The sequence below is a fragment of the Cladophialophora immunda genome (genome assembly GCF_000835495.1).
Source record: "Cladophialophora immunda strain CBS 83496 unplaced genomic scaffold supercont1.2, whole genome shotgun sequence".
In the NCBI taxonomy this organism is placed as follows: Eukaryota; Fungi; Ascomycota; class Eurotiomycetes; order Chaetothyriales; family Herpotrichiellaceae; genus Cladophialophora; species Cladophialophora immunda.
This window is the reverse complement of record NW_015622542.1, coordinates 3,064,540-3,080,522: the sequence shown is the minus strand read 5'-3', so window position 1 is coordinate 3,080,522 and position 15,983 is coordinate 3,064,540. Positions and strand designations below refer to the sequence as shown.

The window sequence follows — 15,983 nt, the reverse complement described above, 5'->3', positions numbered from 1 at the left end:
GGGTATCACCCACGGCCCTCCGTACAGTCCCTATCAAGTATTTCTGGTGCCCCCGGCTTCCCCTGGCGTCCTCCGCTCTCACTAAAGCACCCAAACAAACACCCCTAAAGCCCACCGCCCACAACACGCGTGGACCGCAGAACCAATTTTTTCTCCCGCCTCGCCGCCTTCTTCGCGTGTCAAGTTGTGACTGGGACAATCATGGCGGCCTTGACTCCATCTCTCTATCGTACACAGTCCTTCTCGTCTTCGCTCTTGTCTCCGTTATCGCATCACAGTCCTTTGGCACGCTCATTGTCTGCTGCTCGTTGCTCCCCCGCACGTCTCCTGCATCGGCATTCGCACGTCCAATCGCTCTCGCAATCCCCCACCATCGTTGACAGCACCACCACCAGGAAATTTTTCAAGCTGGCTCCCTCCGGCTCACGTCCCTATTCCCAAGCTACAAGTCGTCTGAGTTTGATCTCACGACATCTGGAACAACACCAGCAGTCTTCGTACCCTCGCATCAACACTCCCTATACGATTGAGCTGGACTCGTTGCCGGCTTCCACAGACGACATTCCCTACGTGCCCCCAGCACCACCTGCGCGTCTCGCCGGAACACCCTCTCAAATTCAGAAACGTCAACTTTCCACCTCAACCACCGCCAGAATGTCCTCGCAGGCTCCTCACGCTTCCCTCCTTATCCCGGGGCCAATTGAGATCACCGATGAGGTCTCACAGGCCATGAGTCACTATGCGCAATCCCATGTCGGACAGCCATTTGTGAACACCTTCGGCGAAACGCTCACACTGTTGAGAGATCTATTCCAGACCACTAACCCGGGATCTCAGCCTTTTGTCCTGGCCGGCAGCGGCACATTGGGCTGGGACCTCGTGGCAGCCAACCTGGTGGAGCCTGGTGAAGACGTCTTGGTATTGCACACTGGCTATTTCGGAGACTCGTTTGCGGATTGCCTCTCGACTTATGGCGCAAAACCTACGCAGCTCAAAGCCCCCATTGGGGACAAACCACAACTGCCCGAGATTGAGGCAGCATTGAAAGAGAAGAAATACAAGGCGCTGACAGTCACGCATGTCGATACCTCTACCGGAGTGCTCTCCCAGATTCAACCTCTCTCCGACGTCATCCGGCGCGTGTCTCCGGAGACGCTTCTCATTGTGGACGGTGTCTGTTCCGTAGGAGGAGAAGAGATCCAGTTCGACAAGATGGGCATCGATGTGTGCTTGACAGCCTCCCAAAAAGCCATCGGCTGCCCTCCCGGTCTGTCGATAGTGATGGCGTCGGAGAAGGCAATGAACGTCTTCAAGTCGCGCAAATCCAACCCGGGAAGCTACTATGCGAGCTTCAAGAACTGGGTACCTATCATGCAGAACTACGAGGCCAAGAAAGCCTCGTATTTTGCAACTCCGCCCACCCAATTAGTCCAGGCGCTCAACACCTCCCTCAAGCAGATCCTCTCACAGCCTCTGGACGCCCGCTTCGCTCAACACCGCAAGGTGAGCGAATACGTCAAGTCGAAAGTTGCAAGTCTGGGTCTCAAGCAATTGGCCACTGACCCAGCCAATGCAGCCAATACCATGACGGCAATATATTTACCCGAAGGGCTGACTCCTCCGGAGATTCTCCCCAAGCTGATGTCGCGAGGAGTAGTATTTGCCGGCGGCCTCCACCGGGAGATCGCGGCGAGATACATTCGTTTCGGTCATATGGGTGTCTCAGCCATGGATGAGTCAAGGGGAGAGATCGACAAGGCGCTCGAGGCGTTGAAGGACGGGTTGGCAGAAGTGGCGAGTGCTAAGAGCAAGTAAACAGCATCTAGTTCTGGACGAAGTGGAGGACGGGGCTGTTTTGGCTGCACTTCGGAAAGCAGACGCATGAGATCTGGGGACAAGCCGATGCAGGCTGGTCTCAGCAGATCCTGGACTCGTTTGACCTTCGGGAGGAGTAGGAAGCAGGAAAAGCATTTTGACGAGGTACAACTGCAGATATTTTGCATACGACTACAGAGCAACGCCCAGTGAGACGGACTCCATCCCCGAGATGGTCCAGGGTTGTGTATTACAAAACCTAGTGGCGAGGGTATGATCACAACCTGACTCTATGTACATATGCCATGCATGTCAGTGGAGCTGCGACGACATCATCTCAAGACACAAGACTTTGGAACACAGCTAGTCACCCAGTGGGAGCACGACTCTTTCGGTGTATGGCTCGTATACGTGATGCTGCAGTCACCTTTGCTTTGGAGTGGTGTGTTCTTCGCCTCCAGGTCAGCGTATTTTGCACTGCGTAAAGTTCCAAGGGGGGAGCCAGCGCAATCCACTCTAGAATTGATCAGAGGAATGCCCTCAGTCAGCCCGGTGATTGACGAGCTTTACCCGAAGACACTGTACCGCCCTTGTCTTCAGCCTCGCCCTCGAAACACATGAACCTGTTCTCCCCGTTGCCCTTCGTGAAAGCAGAACCTTTTCTCTACCAACGACTACAATATTCTCTTCCATTTCCCAACTCTACGCCAGCTACACTCTTTGAAGTCTTGCAGCATACTCCGCTCTCGTTCCGGCGCGGTGCGAGCTGGAAGTGGACAAAACGCGGCACAAGACCCACAAGAAAGGGGGTAGATCCACGGCGATCAACGACGGGCACATGGTCAAACTCATAGGTCTGAAGGTCTAGAGGGTTATTATATTCTGGTTATCCACCGCGGGGGCGAGCACGTTTGGTGGCCCCCTGGTATCAAAATGCGAGCTCCAAGGCTCGTAAAAGGAGGTTTCTTGTATCTTGAACAAAGCATTGTCGACATGAACGAAAAACCCCTCGACGACAAAACGCCTCGCTATGCTGTGCGTATAACATGACCCCAAGAAACCCATGTTCCAACCTCCTTAGCCCCCGCTCTCAACGCTGCAGGACGAGAATCAAGTGAAAATGTATGCGATATCGATCTACGCAGCGTTGTTGAACCGGCTCCTCGAGCGGATCTTCTTGCCGTATCTGTAGAAGAAGAACCTGTAATCGACGACCGTCAGTCCCAGTGTATTCAGAAACAAGGAGCCCGATGTATAAAGAAGGGGGGCGACATGTCAGGGACACTTACGGCATGGGGACACAGGCCAGGGCGAGGAAGCCCAGCAGGGAAGAGGCCCATTGGTAGTCAAGATTTTCGTACACTGCGAGCGGGTACATGTTAGCATTTCTGGAGGTCATGTTTGGAAGAAGGGCATCATATGGAGGGAGAGAGGGAGAGAAGGGCAAAGGGGGACAACTCACTTTGAGTCCCGAAGAGAGGGAATGCCCCGGCAAACAAGAGCCGGACCAGGCAGTTGGCTGCGACTGCGCTGGCGGCGTAGCTGGGGTACTATTTGGGCAGTCAGATGATGAAGTGACAGAAAACCCAGCTGCGGGAAGTAACTTACTGCGTCGACAAGGAAGGTCAAGATGCCGGTAAAGGCAAGGAACAAGCTGTTTCCCCATTCGTCAGCATGTTCCATCCACTAATCTACGCAGGAGGGTGGAATCACATACCCAATGCCGAAGACAGCACTGCCGATGATGGGCACGATCCAGTGGACGCTCGAGTACGTCGTCCAGCCGAACCAGAACAGGCCGACGGGGACAAGGATGCCTCCAAACATGGCGGGCGGCAAGCGATACTCGGGCTCGGGCTTGATGCCGACCTGCCCCGTCTGCTCCTCGAGCTTGCGCACCATCTTGACGTAATTCTTGTGCCAGAACGGGTCCGTCAGCACGCCGATGGCAATGCCGACGAGGAGCCCGATGAAGGTCAAGCCGACCTGGTACAGCGAGAAGCCGTGGTTGGTGCCGAAGACGAGCGGGAAGGCGCCGAAGAACAGGTAGACGATGCCCAGCAGGATGGCCGAGTAGAGGCACAGCAGGAGGCACATGGGCTCGAAGAACAAGAGCTCGAACGGCACGGAGCACGAGTGGACGACGGTCCCGAGGATGCTGCGGTCGAGTTGCTCAATGGGCGCGTACCACTGACTCTCCCCCGTCGCCTTGCGCTTCTGCTGGGCGCGGCGCTTGAGGAGGACTTTGTGGTACGTCTCGGGCACGAAGAAGATGACAAGCACCAGCAGGACGCCGGTCCAGATGAGGAGCGTGTAGAAAGTCCATCGCCTATACAAGCCATTGTCGTTGGTCAGCATTGCCATCCACATGACAATCAAGGTCAAAAGGAGCGTGGTCCATCATACCATGAGGTGAACTGGTTGATCAAGCCGCCAATGACCGGCCCAACCGCAGGACCCATAAAGGGCGAGGCGGTGAAGATCATCATGGGGAACTCGAGGTCCTTGGGCTCAAACAGATCTGCCACGGTGCCCGCCGCCACGGCGAGGAACGCGCTCCCCGCGAAGCCATCGAAGAATCGGCAGACGATCATGGTCTGGATGTTCTGGGCGACCGCGCAGGGGATCAGCCAGATCAGGAAGAAGAACATGGACGCGATGTAGATGGGTCTTCGACCATAGAACTCGGACAGCGGGCCCAGAAGCATCGGGCCGAATGCTAGGCCCAAGACAAACATTGAAAGACCGAGGGTGGCGATCTCTCTGGAGCAGTGGAAGTCCTTCATGAGCTGTTCGTAAGTGGTGGTGTAGACGGACGAGGTAAATGTGCTAGTGAGGCGGTCAATATCTGCTGCAGACGGGATCTTTCGAGGACGTCCACAGGGAGGATTCCACTTACACGCAAAAGGACGCGATCGAAGTGATGAGGACAATGACCCATTTTCGGGCGATGTTGAAATTGCGAGGATTCCCCTCGTCGCCTGGTCCCTCCCAGCGAACTTCGTAGGGGCTGGTCTTGGTGCGCGCGACGGATGCCTCCTCGCTTTCATCTTCGTCGACGTCGTACACCGAGTACCCATCAGTAGCCACAGATCGCGTCCTGCCAACGGTTTGCGATCGTGTAGCTGCTGCCCCGGTCCCAGAGGTGGGGATTGGGTGAATGGTCTCTGCCTTTTCCAGGTCGACGTCCGACTCGATTCGGGACCCGATCGTGTCGACACTCGTGGAAGACGAGGCGGGATCTTGGGGCCTCTGGAGATCGGCCATATTTATTAGCAATTTGCTCGTATTAGGCTTTCTGTGTCGCTGTAGTGGTGTGAACAGGAAGACCTCGTAGGATAGATCCCAAAGATATTACTCTTGGAATGGATGGTTCTAGGTCGAGGCCGATGGTTGCCAATACACAAAAGCCCACTGCCGCATTCCATCGCTTGGAATATATACATCACCCATTGCCAGAGCTCTGACTAGGGTGATTCGTACGCATCTTTGCCCAATCTAGCATGCTGGCTTTGGGAACTAGGGAATCCTCCAATGACGACCTCGCCCGCGCGGTGCGCGATTTGAAGCCTTTTAGGATCCGGATATCGACATTCTGGTACGACACTTCAGTTAGTAAGCGCCCAACACACCAGCAATGATAGGCGGAGGAGAATCTGCTGGGCTAGGGCTTGAGGAACTAGAGCGGGTCGAGTCTACCTCCTCGGCGATTAGCTCCTCGCGGATGAGGGTGTCGGGTTTGATGGGTTTGATGGGTTTCAGTCCTTGGGTTTGTCCTCAACACACGCTTTGGTTTGTTGCCAGCCGTTGCCAGCCTCGAGTACGAGGGATTCTGTCGCAGGTGGTGCTTGTGGTTCGGGAAATGGCAGTCCAGCGACCACTATACAGAAGAGACTCACTCGGCTTTAGCTTGCGGTTCACCAGCGAGTTATGCAAACGTCCAGGTATCCTGGGAGACTCACCTCTATCCTCGAGGCTGGCTTTCTTAGGCGTGTATGTAATCCCCAGAAGTCGATTAGTAGTGCAGGCTCCTTCGCTCACAGCATCCTTGAGGCCTCGCGATCTGCAAAGGATCCATCCTAGCGGAGATAAACCCTGGACACAGAAGATGGCTGTTGCTGACCCAAGCACGGCGACGTAGTATCGTTTTGCCATGGCTGTACTGGTTGGCCCCCTAAGATGAACCACCAGCGACTTGATTGCACAGCGACGTCATCTTGGGCGGAACTGGCTGCTGGGTCTTGTACGATGTGATGTACAGTGGTCGTAGGCTCAAGCCAAACGCCGTCAGCGCGGATACTGCCTGCTTGACCTTAGCCTTGGTGTTGTGGTCCGTACCAGTCCTGATGGGTTTCTCCAGGCGTCTCTTCTCGACCCTAGATCTGCCCCTTCCCTTCAGAATAGTCGGCTATCGAGCGTACCAAGCTAAGTACTCGGATAAGACACCGGGCGCCCACCCACGCCTCTGACGATGCAAAGGTGTTGAGCTGCTTATCCAATAACTCCTAGCCTCCTGGGTACGCTCTCCCTCTCCCCCCTCCAGCTCTGCGGTGTTCGTCCAGTCTCCCTCCCTGAAGCTGCGCTTATGGCCGTCAAAAGTCCGTTTACTCGCCCATAAGAATCAACAATATCGCTCGTTACTTAAGACCGAAGCCTGGAGTGCTGTTACATCGGATCGCACCGGCGCGTGCAAGACACCATCCGATATCTCCCGTGTTTTTTCAACTGTTGTAAACAGAGATGGGCCAACAATGGCTGCGTTTCAGGAAGATGAAAAGTTCTGAGCGAAAAAAGACCAACACCAGATCAAATCCCAATCTTGTCCGGGAAGTAGACCCTGTCCTTGAATTATAGAGCTGCTTCTTCACTTCAGCAACGCCTGCCTGACTATCCTTCCTAGACCAGCTAATCGATCTTGCGGCTCATTCGAGAAAACAATCCGTATATATTGCGCCTCTTCGTTGGAACCCCAACCGACCATTGGGGTCACGCAGGCTCCTTGTTCCAGAAGTGCTCCTGCAGCGGCATCGGCTCTCCAACCCAACGTGTCGACGCGCAGTAACAGTGACCATCCACCACTCGGCTTGCCAACGGGCAGACCACTGAGCTCTTTCAGGCACAGATCCCTCCGAAGCTGTAGTTCACGGACATAGTCGACAATGGTTGTCTTGGACATCTGAAGCGCCTCCTTTGCCGCTCTCTGCGCAATACCCACAGGGACAACCACGTTGGCCATCGATACTAAGCCGATGTCCTGCATAATGTGCTCAGGACCAACGATCCAGCCTACGCGCCATCCGATCATGCGCAACTCTTTCGAAGCCGAGCCCACGGTGATGGTCCGATTCGCCATGCCAGGGAAGGATGCTGGGTGAATGACCGGCAGGTCGTCGAACAGCAGACGCTCCATGGCTGCGTCATATACCAACAGCAGATCATGCTTGACACAGAGCGCTGCGATGAGCGTCCAATCTTCGCGGTCCAGGTAAGCCCCGGTTGGCATGCTAGGGGACATCAGGAGCATCGCCGTTATCCTGTTGTCGGGCGATTCCACGACTTCGCGCAGTTTCTCCCTGTCCAGGCACCATGGTTCTCCCGGGTTAAATTGCAAAGGCACCAAATGGGGGATGCCACCGGCAAGCCGGACACGATTGAGCAGCCCCGCGTACACGGGTTCGGTCATGAGGACACCATCCCCTTCTTCCACCGTGGCCAGCAGGGTGTTGAGGATGCCGCTCAAGCCCCCAGCCGTAATGATGCAGTTTGCCTCGCCATTGTACCGGATCGCACCCGTGGTCATGGAGCTTACATGCTCAGCAACAGCATTCCTGAGGTCGATCTGACCGAGGAAGGGGAGGTAGCTGTTGTCGTCATCGTTTGTGGCAGCATCCGAGGTCAGGGTCTGCACAATGCTGTCGGGAGGGATGTCGACGTCCAAATTCTCCAGGCGTAGCAGCTTGTCGGCGAGAGGACCACCCTGTGACGTTTTGGTCTTGACCTTGTCCGCAATATTGCCCATCTTGTCAACCCCTATTCCATGAAGTGCCTGGAGCCTTTTTGGTCTGTTGCGATTCATTTTCAACCAAGTCTTCGAGATACAGATACACCTGGGCCGCGATATTGAGGTGTTTGGAACACACTGATTTCAGGGCTTGAAGATCTGGGTGAGTTTAACGCGATTGTAGTTGGTTGGGGCGTTTGCAAGTACGCCCTGTGACATAACGAACGGCTTCTATCACAGGCGAGCTTTATGAGCTTCTGGCCTTCTAGAGGTCTTGATATATTTAAGCAAGGCACGTTCGCCAATCAACTTTTCGTTTTCTATTCAATGGAGGGAACAAGACTAGAAATGAAGGCGGTGCTGGATAAGGTCGTCCTTGTCGATGCTGCGTGATGACGCGGGATAGATGGCAAGTGGAATCTCCACATAGCGACCTGGTTCTAGATGGTCACCGAGAAGCGGCCGCCTAGCTAGTTGTTTGGGGGTAAGAGGTTATAGGTATCCGACTCCCTAACACTCGAGCCGAGTGAGCTCAATGGCGCCTAAGACCCAGCGTTCCGTGTCCATTCGCGCCCAGACTCTCGGGGGCTAGGGGCTAATTTGTCCACATACTGTACATGTCTCGCTTTAGTGCTGTCTGCATGGTCACTACCCATCCGAGTCTTCATCATAACATCGTCAAGACCCCCTGCTGATGGACACTTGTCATTCGCAGTCGCAATCTGTAAACCCAGCCAGATGTAGATCCCCGGCACGAACGGTGAGTGTCAAAAGAGATAAGCGAATTTGCAGGCTCAATCAGAAGCCTAGCCTTCGCGCACGAACTGTTGCACAGGGAATTTTGCCATCTCTCAGCCCTCTTGCGTGATGGCCAGACCAGATTTGCCCATAGAGAACGCCCGTTCCACTACCACACAACGTTCCCTCTTTCCCTTCATGATGCAGCTTTCAATAAGATTCAATCCCCCTGGGGACCATGATATGACCAGAGCGTCTATTTCGAAGGACAAAGGCCGAACGGGAGATACCTCTCCCAGCGCGAGAAACGGAGACTGCCATCGAGGGTGCACGTGATTGATAGGGTGTTTGAAGGAGAAGCCTGACGGACCCAGCCATGTCCACTGTGTTCGTCGGCAGCAGCAGGCATCGACACCTGGACGATGAGCTGGCCTCAAACGGCTCCTCAATCTCGCTGGACGAGCAGGCTGAAGCCCTCCTCAAGCCGCCGGAGAAGAAGGCCGATTCTGCGAATGCCTCACCGGGTGATGGCCCACCCCTGGGTCTGCCCCATCATGAGAAGAGGTTTTGGTTCCAGAGAGGTGGAGCGTATGATCCTCACGCTATTGCGACTCAGGTATGTGTCGGCCGCCGCCGTGGACAGCTATACCGTCGGCTGATTTCTTTTCCAGCCAAGCGTGTTTGATAATCCAGACACCGCGAAGGAGTATCTGCCCCGACCAGATTGGCAAGTTCACTTGCATCCACTCTCGCGCTGGGATGGCGGCTGACAGCTTTGTCAAGGGAGAACCTCCATCGTTTCGATCCGTCCGCTCGGTGGACCTGGGGCGAAGAGCACAGGCTGATCCGGAAGATCGACGCGCGGATCATGGTCTTTGCCTGTATTATGTTCATGGCCCTTGAACTTGACCGCGCAAATATCACGCAAGCGTTGACCGACGACTTCCTCCAGGATCTCCATTTGACCACCAATGGTGAACATTCCATTGACCCGAAACTCCCAGCATCGGGGCACCGAACAAACTGACCGATTGCTCACAGACTACAATCTTGGTAACACCATCTTCAAGCTTTCTTTCCTCTGCGCCGAGGTCCCGTCTCAGTTGGTGTCCAAATGGGTTGGTCCCGACCGCTGGATCCCCATGCAGATGGTGCTGTGGTCCATGGTTGCCGTGACCCAATTCTGGCTCAAAGGTCGGACGTCATTCCTGGCATGTCGCTGTCTTTTGGGGGTCTTGCAGGGCGGCTTCATTCCCGATGTGAGTGCTCGAGAAAAACTCCCCAAAGCCAAACAAATCTGCCAGGCACTTCTCACCCATCAACCCAGGTCATTCTCTACTTGTCGTATTTCTACAAGCATCACGAGCTCTCCTTGCGTCTGGGCTTCTTCTGGACCGCCATGAGCCTGGCTGATATCATCTCTGGCTTCCTGGCCTATGGAGTTCTCCACATGAGAGGCGTGCAGCGGCAGTCTGGATGGCGGTGGCTGTTCCTGATTGAGGTACGCTGCGTCCTTCTGTTACCAGGTTTCTAGGTGCTGAGGCAAGATATGCTAGGGACTCTTGACCATGTTTATCGGCCTGTTAGCGTTTGGCCTGATGCCTGCATCTCCGACGCAGACTGCAAGCTGGCTTCGGGGCAGGAAAGGGTGGTTTACAGAAAGGTAGAGAGACGTCCCAGCTGTCAGATGGTATTGGCTCACCTTGCTTGATTCGATCCAGGGAGGAGATCATCATGGTCAACAGAGCGATTCGAGACGACCCCAGCAAGGGCGGGATGCACAATCGGCAGGCGATCACCCCCAGTCTGCTGTGGCAGAGCTTGAAAGATTTCGACCTCTGGTGAGTCCGTGTGGCCATGACCAGCGGTGTCCGAACCTGCCCACGCTAACCGCCTTGTCCTGCTTAGGCCACTGTATATATTGGGTCTCACGTTCCAGATCCCCATGACGCCTCCGCAGCAATACCTCACTCTATCACTGCGCGGCCTCGGCTTCGACACATTCCAGACCAATCTGCTGGCGATTCCCTACACCGTCTTCCACAGTACGTGTCCCATCCCGCCGCTGCGCGAGAAACCAGAGAACCCCCCTCAGGAGATTGGGGCCCAGCTAACCATTTCCGACTACCAGTGATCAACATGATGCTCGTGACCTACGTGGCCGAGATCCTGCAGGAGCTGACGTTGACGGCCGTGACGGGCCAGATCTGGGCCCTGCCATTCCTGATCTTCTTCAACAGCGTCGACACGTCCAAGATGAACAAATGGGCCATGTGGGCCGTCACCACGCTCCTGCTGAGCTATCCCAACGGTACGGAATCACGAATTCCCCATTCAGTAGTACCATGAGTGTAAGAACGGAAAGCTAACGGATCGCAAATATGTCCCAGCCCACCCGATCCAAGTCGGCTGGAACTCGCGTAACTCCAACGCGGTGCACTCGCGCACCGTGTCGGCGGCCATGTACAACATGTTCGTGCAGGCCGGGGGGGTCATATCCTCCAACGTCTACCGAGAAGGTCAGTTTTGTCTCTTCTTTTTGGGCATCTTTCGCCTTGGTCTCGCAGATAGTTGCTACCAAAACACAAAACACAACCCCAATATAAGCCGGTCCCCCTGCGATATCGAAATTGACCAAGTTGAGTCCGAACTAACATCGCCCTCTGTTTCATGTGGATTCTTCAGACGACGCCCCGGCATACAAGCGCGGCAACCGCGCGCTCCTCAGCGTCGCCCTGCTCAACGTCGCCCTGTACCTCTCGACCAAGGCGTACTACGTGCTCCGCAACCGACGCCGAGATCGACAGTGGGACGCCCTGACGGAGCCGCAGCAGCTTCAGTACCTGGCGAAAACGCAGGAGCGGGGGAACAAGCGGTTGGATTTCCGGTTCGCGCACTGAGACAGGATGGTATATACCCGACCGCCCGGTGCCTTTTATCTGGCTTGATTTCGGGCTTCATTCACGCGATTGGGATGGAAAGTCGGGAAGGGGGGGGGGTGTTGCTGCACACGCTTAATGCAGAGATGCCGATATCGAATAAACCAGAAGCACAGCCTGGGAAGAGCGATATACATGGGACTGGGGTCTATAGAGAATAGAGAAGTGAAGAAAAATCCTTCTCAGGGCAATGAGGCCCCCAGTTGGGGGGGTTGCTTCGTCGCTCCAACTCATGGTGACTTGTCTTATGTGACATGCAGGTGGAAAGAGGATCTTGATCTGATCCCAACCAGCTCAATCTAATCAAAATCAAAGCAAATCAAATCAAGTTCTAGTGCAATCGATCAAAGGGAATGGTGGTCCCGTACCATGAAAAGCGCAGCTCCGCAGGTCTCGTTTTTATGCGCGTGATAAAAGTGTAGATACTAGACACTCTCCAATGGAGAGGTTTCGTTCAAGAACAGTTACAATGTTGTGGCGCTTGTTGGCTGGCTTCTGGACAGACTGCACTGCAGCAGAGGACTTGATATGGATTATGACAGGACGGATAATATCATCACCACTTCGTTATGTTGCGAGGTTATATTCCATTCCCAGCTGAACAACTCTTTCAAGTGTTTTCAAGTGGTTTCATGGATATCTATATATATCCTATGTGTGTACTCCGTAGTCCTTCCCCCTCTCACTGCCACGCGAGCATCGACCGACGAACACGCGACGCTCGCCACATCACCATCTATAGGGACCGTCAGTAAGGGGATCGACGTGTACAGACATTCATCGAATGCGATGAGATGTAGGGATGGCGGCGAAGGTGGAAAAAACTTACCCGAAAGCCTCTTCAAAGTACTCGACTCCGCGCTTGCCCTGCTTCAGCGCCCGGTGCACCGCCGCCCTCGCCTCGTCCGCCATGCCGCCCGGGCCGCAGGTCAAGATGGCGATCCTACCGCCGGCGGCAGCGGCGCTGTCCACGTCGTTGACGACCTTCAGGATCGCTGCGGAAATGTCGGGCCGGCCGTACGAGATGGCAAGCCCGTCGCCGATGCTGGTGGTCGGGTCGCTCTTGAGATCGACCTCCTTATCGCCGGCAACGACGGCGTGGTCCTCGTCGGTGGAATCGGGCCCGCTGCTGCTGCTCCGTGGTTCTCGGCAAGAAGTGGCATGCAGATGAATGTGGATGTCCTCGCGCCCAAGCATCGGCTTCAGTTCGTGCGCTACCACGCTGCGGAGCATGGCGGGCTGCTTGGTCGCCCAGACCAGCGTGATGTCCCGCGTGCGGGTAGCCACTTTCCCGCCGGTGCGTGATGCCTGTGCTTCGGTACTTGTCCTTCGTACGTGGTCTTGCAGGTAAGGCATCGCCCCCGAGATCCCGGTCCCACCGACGACGAAGACGACATTTTCATACGTGTGCAAAGGGCTGTGCTCACCGTATGGGCCTTCAATAAATAGATGCGGCGTGACGACCCCGGTGGGAGACTTGAGACATTGGTTTCGAAGACGTTTGGTCCAGCTGCCAAAGGGCCGGATCAGGAAGGTGAGCTTCTGCCGGCCGACCTTGTCTTGGACGAGGGTAAGCTTGTGCTGCGATGGATCGGGCGTCACATCCGAGGAAGTAGGGGAGGATGAGCCGGCGGCGACCACCCCGATATCCTTACCCGCAAGTGCCTCGATGTCGGTACTGTCCTCGGCACCAGCATTGACCATCGCGACACTGGCCGGATCAGACTCCGTGACGGTCTCGTAAGCTCCGAGAGTGAACGGGTGGTTCTCCCAACCCTTCCATGTCATGGGCTGATACAAGAAATAGTGCTGGCCAGGTCCTGGTTTGAGCATCCGAGACCCGGGCACTATCTCAAGTCTGATAAAGTCGCCGTCCTTGTCGTAGGTAGCGGAGGCCGTGGAACGAACAACAGCCTCGGACCACCTGATGTGTAGGTTGCAGTACGCCCACCGAGCCAGACGAGCCGCTCGATCAAAGCTCCAGATTGCCACCAGCGGCCATAGATAGCCGTTGTACTCTCCATCGAATATGGCAGTGTGGCTGGTTTGTGGAGGTTAGCTAGTTAGAGGGTAAGGAGCGAAAGGTCGAGCACGTACTAAAACAAGCCAACAATGGTCACCACAGAGAGGGCGATGTGGATAAGAAGGAAGACCTCATATGATCTGACGCGGAACCACATGAAAGAGAAGAGGACGATTAAGCTCATTGCGATTGTTGCCTGAGACCAATATTAGCGAAACCGTACACATGTGACTGGTGGGAGAGCTTACCATTCCTCCCATGTACCAGTACTGCTCCGTCCACGACTCGCTGAAGTAGCCAACTAGAAAGAGAGTCAGCATGCCTCAAAAGACGAAAGCAATATCCATAGATCATACAGCCACCCTCCAAGACCGACCATCCTACTGAATGGACAATCGCTAGCACCGTAGCGCATCGAGCAATGTGCCTGTGGAAGATGTTGAAAGTTGCAAAACTCCAGCCAGTGAGCCACAAGAAGACGTTGTTTCGTCCAGAGAACATCCATAGCCAGGGCAGCATCGCATAGCAAAGGATGCCAGTGCGATCGGAAATGTAACGCCAGGCCTGTTGAGGCTCGGTATAGCTGAATTCAGTCAGCAATGGTTCTTGTGGGGAAGGAGAGGATGGTATCGAGAACATACTAAAGGTTGGGCCAGAAGATATGGTAGCCGACACAGCACAAGATGAATGTCATAAGCCAGAAGGAGATGACGATTATCGTCTCCATTCGTGTCGGTATGGTAGACCAGAATAAGGGGCGGTTGTGATGGGAGCCGAACGCAGCAGGAACGATGACATTTGACCTCAGCCAGTGATGAACCGAATTGACAGCGGCAACGACTCCCGTTCGAGGCCCTTTCTGAGTAGAGGATGTCTTCCTTCCTTCGACGTCGTCCAGGGCTTTTAGGCGACGAGATTGGGAGAAATGTGTGGTGAGACGGTTGAGGATGCCGATTAACAGTAGGCCACCCCAGAACCCATACATAGCCCACCTAGAACAATAGTTCAACACAAATCCTGGACACTCTTCAATATTTGCAGGGGGAGGAACGCACCCGTATCTTTGATGGAGGACGTATTCAAGGTCGAAAATCACCTTCTCCTCGTCAGTACCAAGCAGTGCGTATGAATAGGACGACAAGTACGTACATAAGTGTCTCTACCAGCCTTGAACAAGGACTTCGAAATCAGGACAGACGTATTAAAGACAGTGAAGTCTTCAATGTCGCTAAACTGGGCCACTGGAAGAGATTTGATGTATTCGTCGGTGAGAATTGGGAGCACTTTGGCATATGGGATGAGTTCGACATTGCCATATTCCTCACAGTATCCTGAAAACTCCTTTTCGCCAGCTGCAATTTCCCGAGGGGTGCAATAAAGCTTTGCAGCAGCCCACATCGAATACACGACAAGCTTGTTGGTACATGAGTTAACATAGTAATCAGGATCAGTCTCATTGAAAGTGAGGTATGAAACGGCCGTTTGGACGCCATCCAGGCAGCCGGTCTCCTTGTCAACGGCGCGAGAGAGGCCGCACAGAAAAAGCAGCAAGCTTAGCGTCTTCATGTCGAAGGCAGGCCAGAAAACCCGTGCGAGAGCGTTGAAGGGGACATCCAGAGCAGTAAAGCGACCATCCTGGCAAGTATGTGGATTTATAGTCCAATCCAGGACTCCTACCTTTGCAGCGAGTTGAGTGGATGGAGAAGTGCACTGGGAGCACCTGACAAGAGTGCAAACCGACACATCGAGTGGACACAGCAAAGTTCCTAGGTCACTCTAGACCTCGAATCCGACAACAGTCAGAGAACTGAATATACCAAAGCATACCGGCGAGGCCAATCGTGAGTGGCTGTGGTGGAGTCGCTTCTCGCCTGTCCGAAAAAGGTTGGACGATTATCAGCGAAAATTTCTGATAATCTTATCAGATAAAAATTCGCATTGGGTTTAGCGACTTCGCCGTCGTCGAGCGAGACAAGTCGACTCTCTTCCATCCCACCGAGCCACTTGGTCACTGTCTCCTCTTACTGCCTTGCCCTATGTCAGTCAAAGTTTTCAAGGAAAGTCTCAGGACCTTAGAGCCCAAGCCTTTCCGGTCCAGGGTCAAGTGGGATGCAGACCTGCCTCTCATCCAGAGTCTGGATTGCGACAATGCACGAGGGCCCAATGCTACCTAGGTACAGAGCAGCAGTTGCAATGTGACCGATATCGGCCAGATCTGCTTCTTTAGGGCTTATTCAATGCGTTCGCGCACGCTGGGCTACATAACGAAGGGCGACGTACCATTGTGTATAAGACCATACCACAAGTATTCCCCTTCCTTCTTGTAGACAAAATGCAATCAAGGACGGAGATCATTGCCGCTTGGATAAGACGAGCTGCCAAGGGCGTGTCAAGCCTCATTCTGGTCGAAAGATAGGATTCGATTGTCTGCGCAGTGCAATGGCTGGGCCGACCCTGCCACCACCCT

At 54.5% G+C, this 15,983-nt stretch overlaps 6 protein-coding genes across 10 annotated transcripts; 2 read left to right on the top strand and 4 right to left on the bottom strand.

The window, feature by feature from the left end:
* The first annotated feature begins 102 nt into the window (after positions 1 to 102).
* PV07_03373 (uncharacterized protein) lies at positions 103 to 2,740 on the top strand. Its single transcript, XM_016390095.1, has one exon. The coding sequence runs from the start codon at positions 202 to 204 to the stop codon at positions 1,813 to 1,815; it is 1,614 nt and encodes a 537-aa protein (XP_016251997.1). The 5' UTR covers positions 103 to 201; the 3' UTR covers positions 1,816 to 2,740.
* PV07_03372 lies at positions 2,671 to 5,382 on the bottom strand. 2 transcript variants are annotated; one of them, XM_016390093.1, is made up of 7 exons: positions 4,715 to 5,382; positions 4,222 to 4,644; positions 3,533 to 4,144; positions 3,424 to 3,469; positions 3,278 to 3,365; positions 3,105 to 3,177; positions 2,671 to 3,016 (listed from the first exon to the last, which is right to left on the bottom strand). In XM_016390093.1, the coding sequence occupies exons 1-7, from the start codon at positions 5,080 to 5,082 to the stop codon at positions 2,953 to 2,955; spliced, it is 1,674 nt and encodes a 557-aa protein (XP_016251995.1). In that variant the 5' UTR covers positions 5,083 to 5,382; the 3' UTR covers positions 2,671 to 2,952. The 2 variants fall into 2 exon arrangements, with proteins under 2 accessions (XP_016251995.1, XP_016251996.1); XM_016390094.1 differs by having other exon boundaries at positions 2,671 to 3,177.
* On the bottom strand, positions 5,372 to 6,047 carry PV07_03371. Of its 2 annotated transcripts, XM_016390092.1 has the most exons (3): positions 5,778 to 6,047; positions 5,515 to 5,695; positions 5,372 to 5,410 (listed from the first exon to the last, which is right to left on the bottom strand). In XM_016390092.1, exons 1-2 carry the CDS (start codon positions 5,968 to 5,970, stop codon positions 5,574 to 5,576), a joined length of 315 nt encoding a protein of 104 aa, XP_016251994.1. In that variant the 5' UTR covers positions 5,971 to 6,047; the 3' UTR covers positions 5,372 to 5,410; positions 5,515 to 5,573. The 2 variants fall into 2 exon arrangements, with proteins under 2 accessions (XP_016251994.1, XP_016251993.1); XM_016390091.1 differs by lacking the exon at positions 5,372 to 5,410 and having other exon boundaries at positions 5,413 to 5,695.
* Positions 6,048 to 6,608: 561 nt separating this feature from the next.
* PV07_03370 (uncharacterized protein) lies at positions 6,609 to 8,145 on the bottom strand. Its single transcript, XM_016390090.1, has one exon. It carries the CDS (start codon positions 7,889 to 7,891, stop codon positions 6,680 to 6,682), a length of 1,212 nt encoding a protein of 403 aa, XP_016251992.1. The 5' UTR covers positions 7,892 to 8,145; the 3' UTR covers positions 6,609 to 6,679.
* A 532-nt stretch (positions 8,146 to 8,677) lies between these two features.
* On the top strand, positions 8,678 to 11,843 carry PV07_03369. Of its 3 annotated transcripts, XM_016390087.1 has the most exons (11): positions 8,678 to 9,170; positions 9,226 to 9,281; positions 9,338 to 9,528; positions 9,596 to 9,813; positions 9,882 to 10,055; positions 10,111 to 10,217; positions 10,276 to 10,395; positions 10,463 to 10,599; positions 10,686 to 10,865; positions 10,945 to 11,073; positions 11,240 to 11,843. In XM_016390087.1, exons 1-11 carry the CDS (start codon positions 8,931 to 8,933, stop codon positions 11,452 to 11,454), a joined length of 1,767 nt encoding a protein of 588 aa, XP_016251989.1. In that variant the 5' UTR covers positions 8,678 to 8,930; the 3' UTR covers positions 11,455 to 11,843. The 3 variants fall into 3 exon arrangements, with proteins under 3 accessions (XP_016251989.1, XP_016251990.1, XP_016251991.1); XM_016390088.1 differs by having other exon boundaries at positions 9,338 to 9,813; XM_016390089.1 differs by having other exon boundaries at positions 9,338 to 10,055.
* Positions 11,844 to 11,977: 134 nt separating this feature from the next.
* On the bottom strand, positions 11,978 to 15,654 carry PV07_03368 (uncharacterized protein). Its single transcript, XM_016390086.1, has 9 exons — positions 15,634 to 15,654; positions 14,666 to 15,544; positions 14,572 to 14,612; positions 14,158 to 14,508; positions 13,873 to 14,099; positions 13,765 to 13,817; positions 13,591 to 13,712; positions 12,323 to 13,534; positions 11,978 to 12,229 (listed from the first exon to the last, which is right to left on the bottom strand). Exons 2-9 carry the CDS (start codon positions 15,080 to 15,082, stop codon positions 12,223 to 12,225), a joined length of 2,430 nt encoding a protein of 809 aa, XP_016251988.1. The 5' UTR covers positions 15,083 to 15,544; positions 15,634 to 15,654; the 3' UTR covers positions 11,978 to 12,222.
* Positions 15,655 to 15,983: the final 329 nt, after the last annotated feature.

Coding starts and splice junctions, on each gene's coding strand:
- PV07_03373 (XM_016390095.1), top strand. CDS start 202: ATGGCGGCCTTGACTCCATCTCTCTATCGTACACAGTCCTTCTCGTCT.
- PV07_03372 (XM_016390093.1), bottom strand. CDS start 5,082: ATGGCCGATCTCCAGAGGCCCCAAGATCCCGCCTCGTCTTCCACGAGT. Junction 3,470..3,532: donor AGTGCTGTCTTCGGCATTGG/GTATGTGATTCC, acceptor ATGGGGAAACAG/CTTGTTCCTTGCCTTTACCG. Junction 3,017..3,104: donor CTGGCCTGTGTCCCCATGCC/GTAAGTGTCCCT, acceptor CGTCGATTACAG/GTTCTTCTTCTACAGATACG.
- PV07_03371 (XM_016390092.1), bottom strand. CDS start 5,970: ATGGCAAAACGATACTACGTCGCCGTGCTTGGGTCAGCAACAGCCATC. Junction 5,696..5,777: donor AGCCAGCCTCGAGGATAGAG/GTGAGTCTCCCA, acceptor TCTTCTGTATAG/TGGTCGCTGGACTGCCATTT.
- PV07_03369 (XM_016390087.1), top strand. CDS start 8,931: ATGTCCACTGTGTTCGTCGGCAGCAGCAGGCATCGACACCTGGACGAT. Junction 10,056..10,110: donor GGTGGCTGTTCCTGATTGAG/GTACGCTGCGTC, acceptor AAGATATGCTAG/GGACTCTTGACCATGTTTAT. Junction 10,218..10,275: donor AAAGGGTGGTTTACAGAAAG/GTAGAGAGACGT, acceptor GATTCGATCCAG/GGAGGAGATCATCATGGTCA.
- PV07_03368 (XM_016390086.1), bottom strand. CDS start 15,082: ATGAAGACGCTAAGCTTGCTGCTTTTTCTGTGCGGCCTCTCTCGCGCC. Junction 14,100..14,157: donor ATCTTCTGGCCCAACCTTTA/GTATGTTCTCGA, acceptor GACTGAATTCAG/CTATACCGAGCCTCAACAGG. Junction 13,535..13,590: donor ACCATTGTTGGCTTGTTTTA/GTACGTGCTCGA, acceptor TCCACAAACCAG/CCACACTGCCATATTCGATG.
- PV07_03370 (XM_016390090.1), bottom strand. CDS start 7,891: ATGAATCGCAACAGACCAAAAAGGCTCCAGGCACTTCATGGAATAGGG.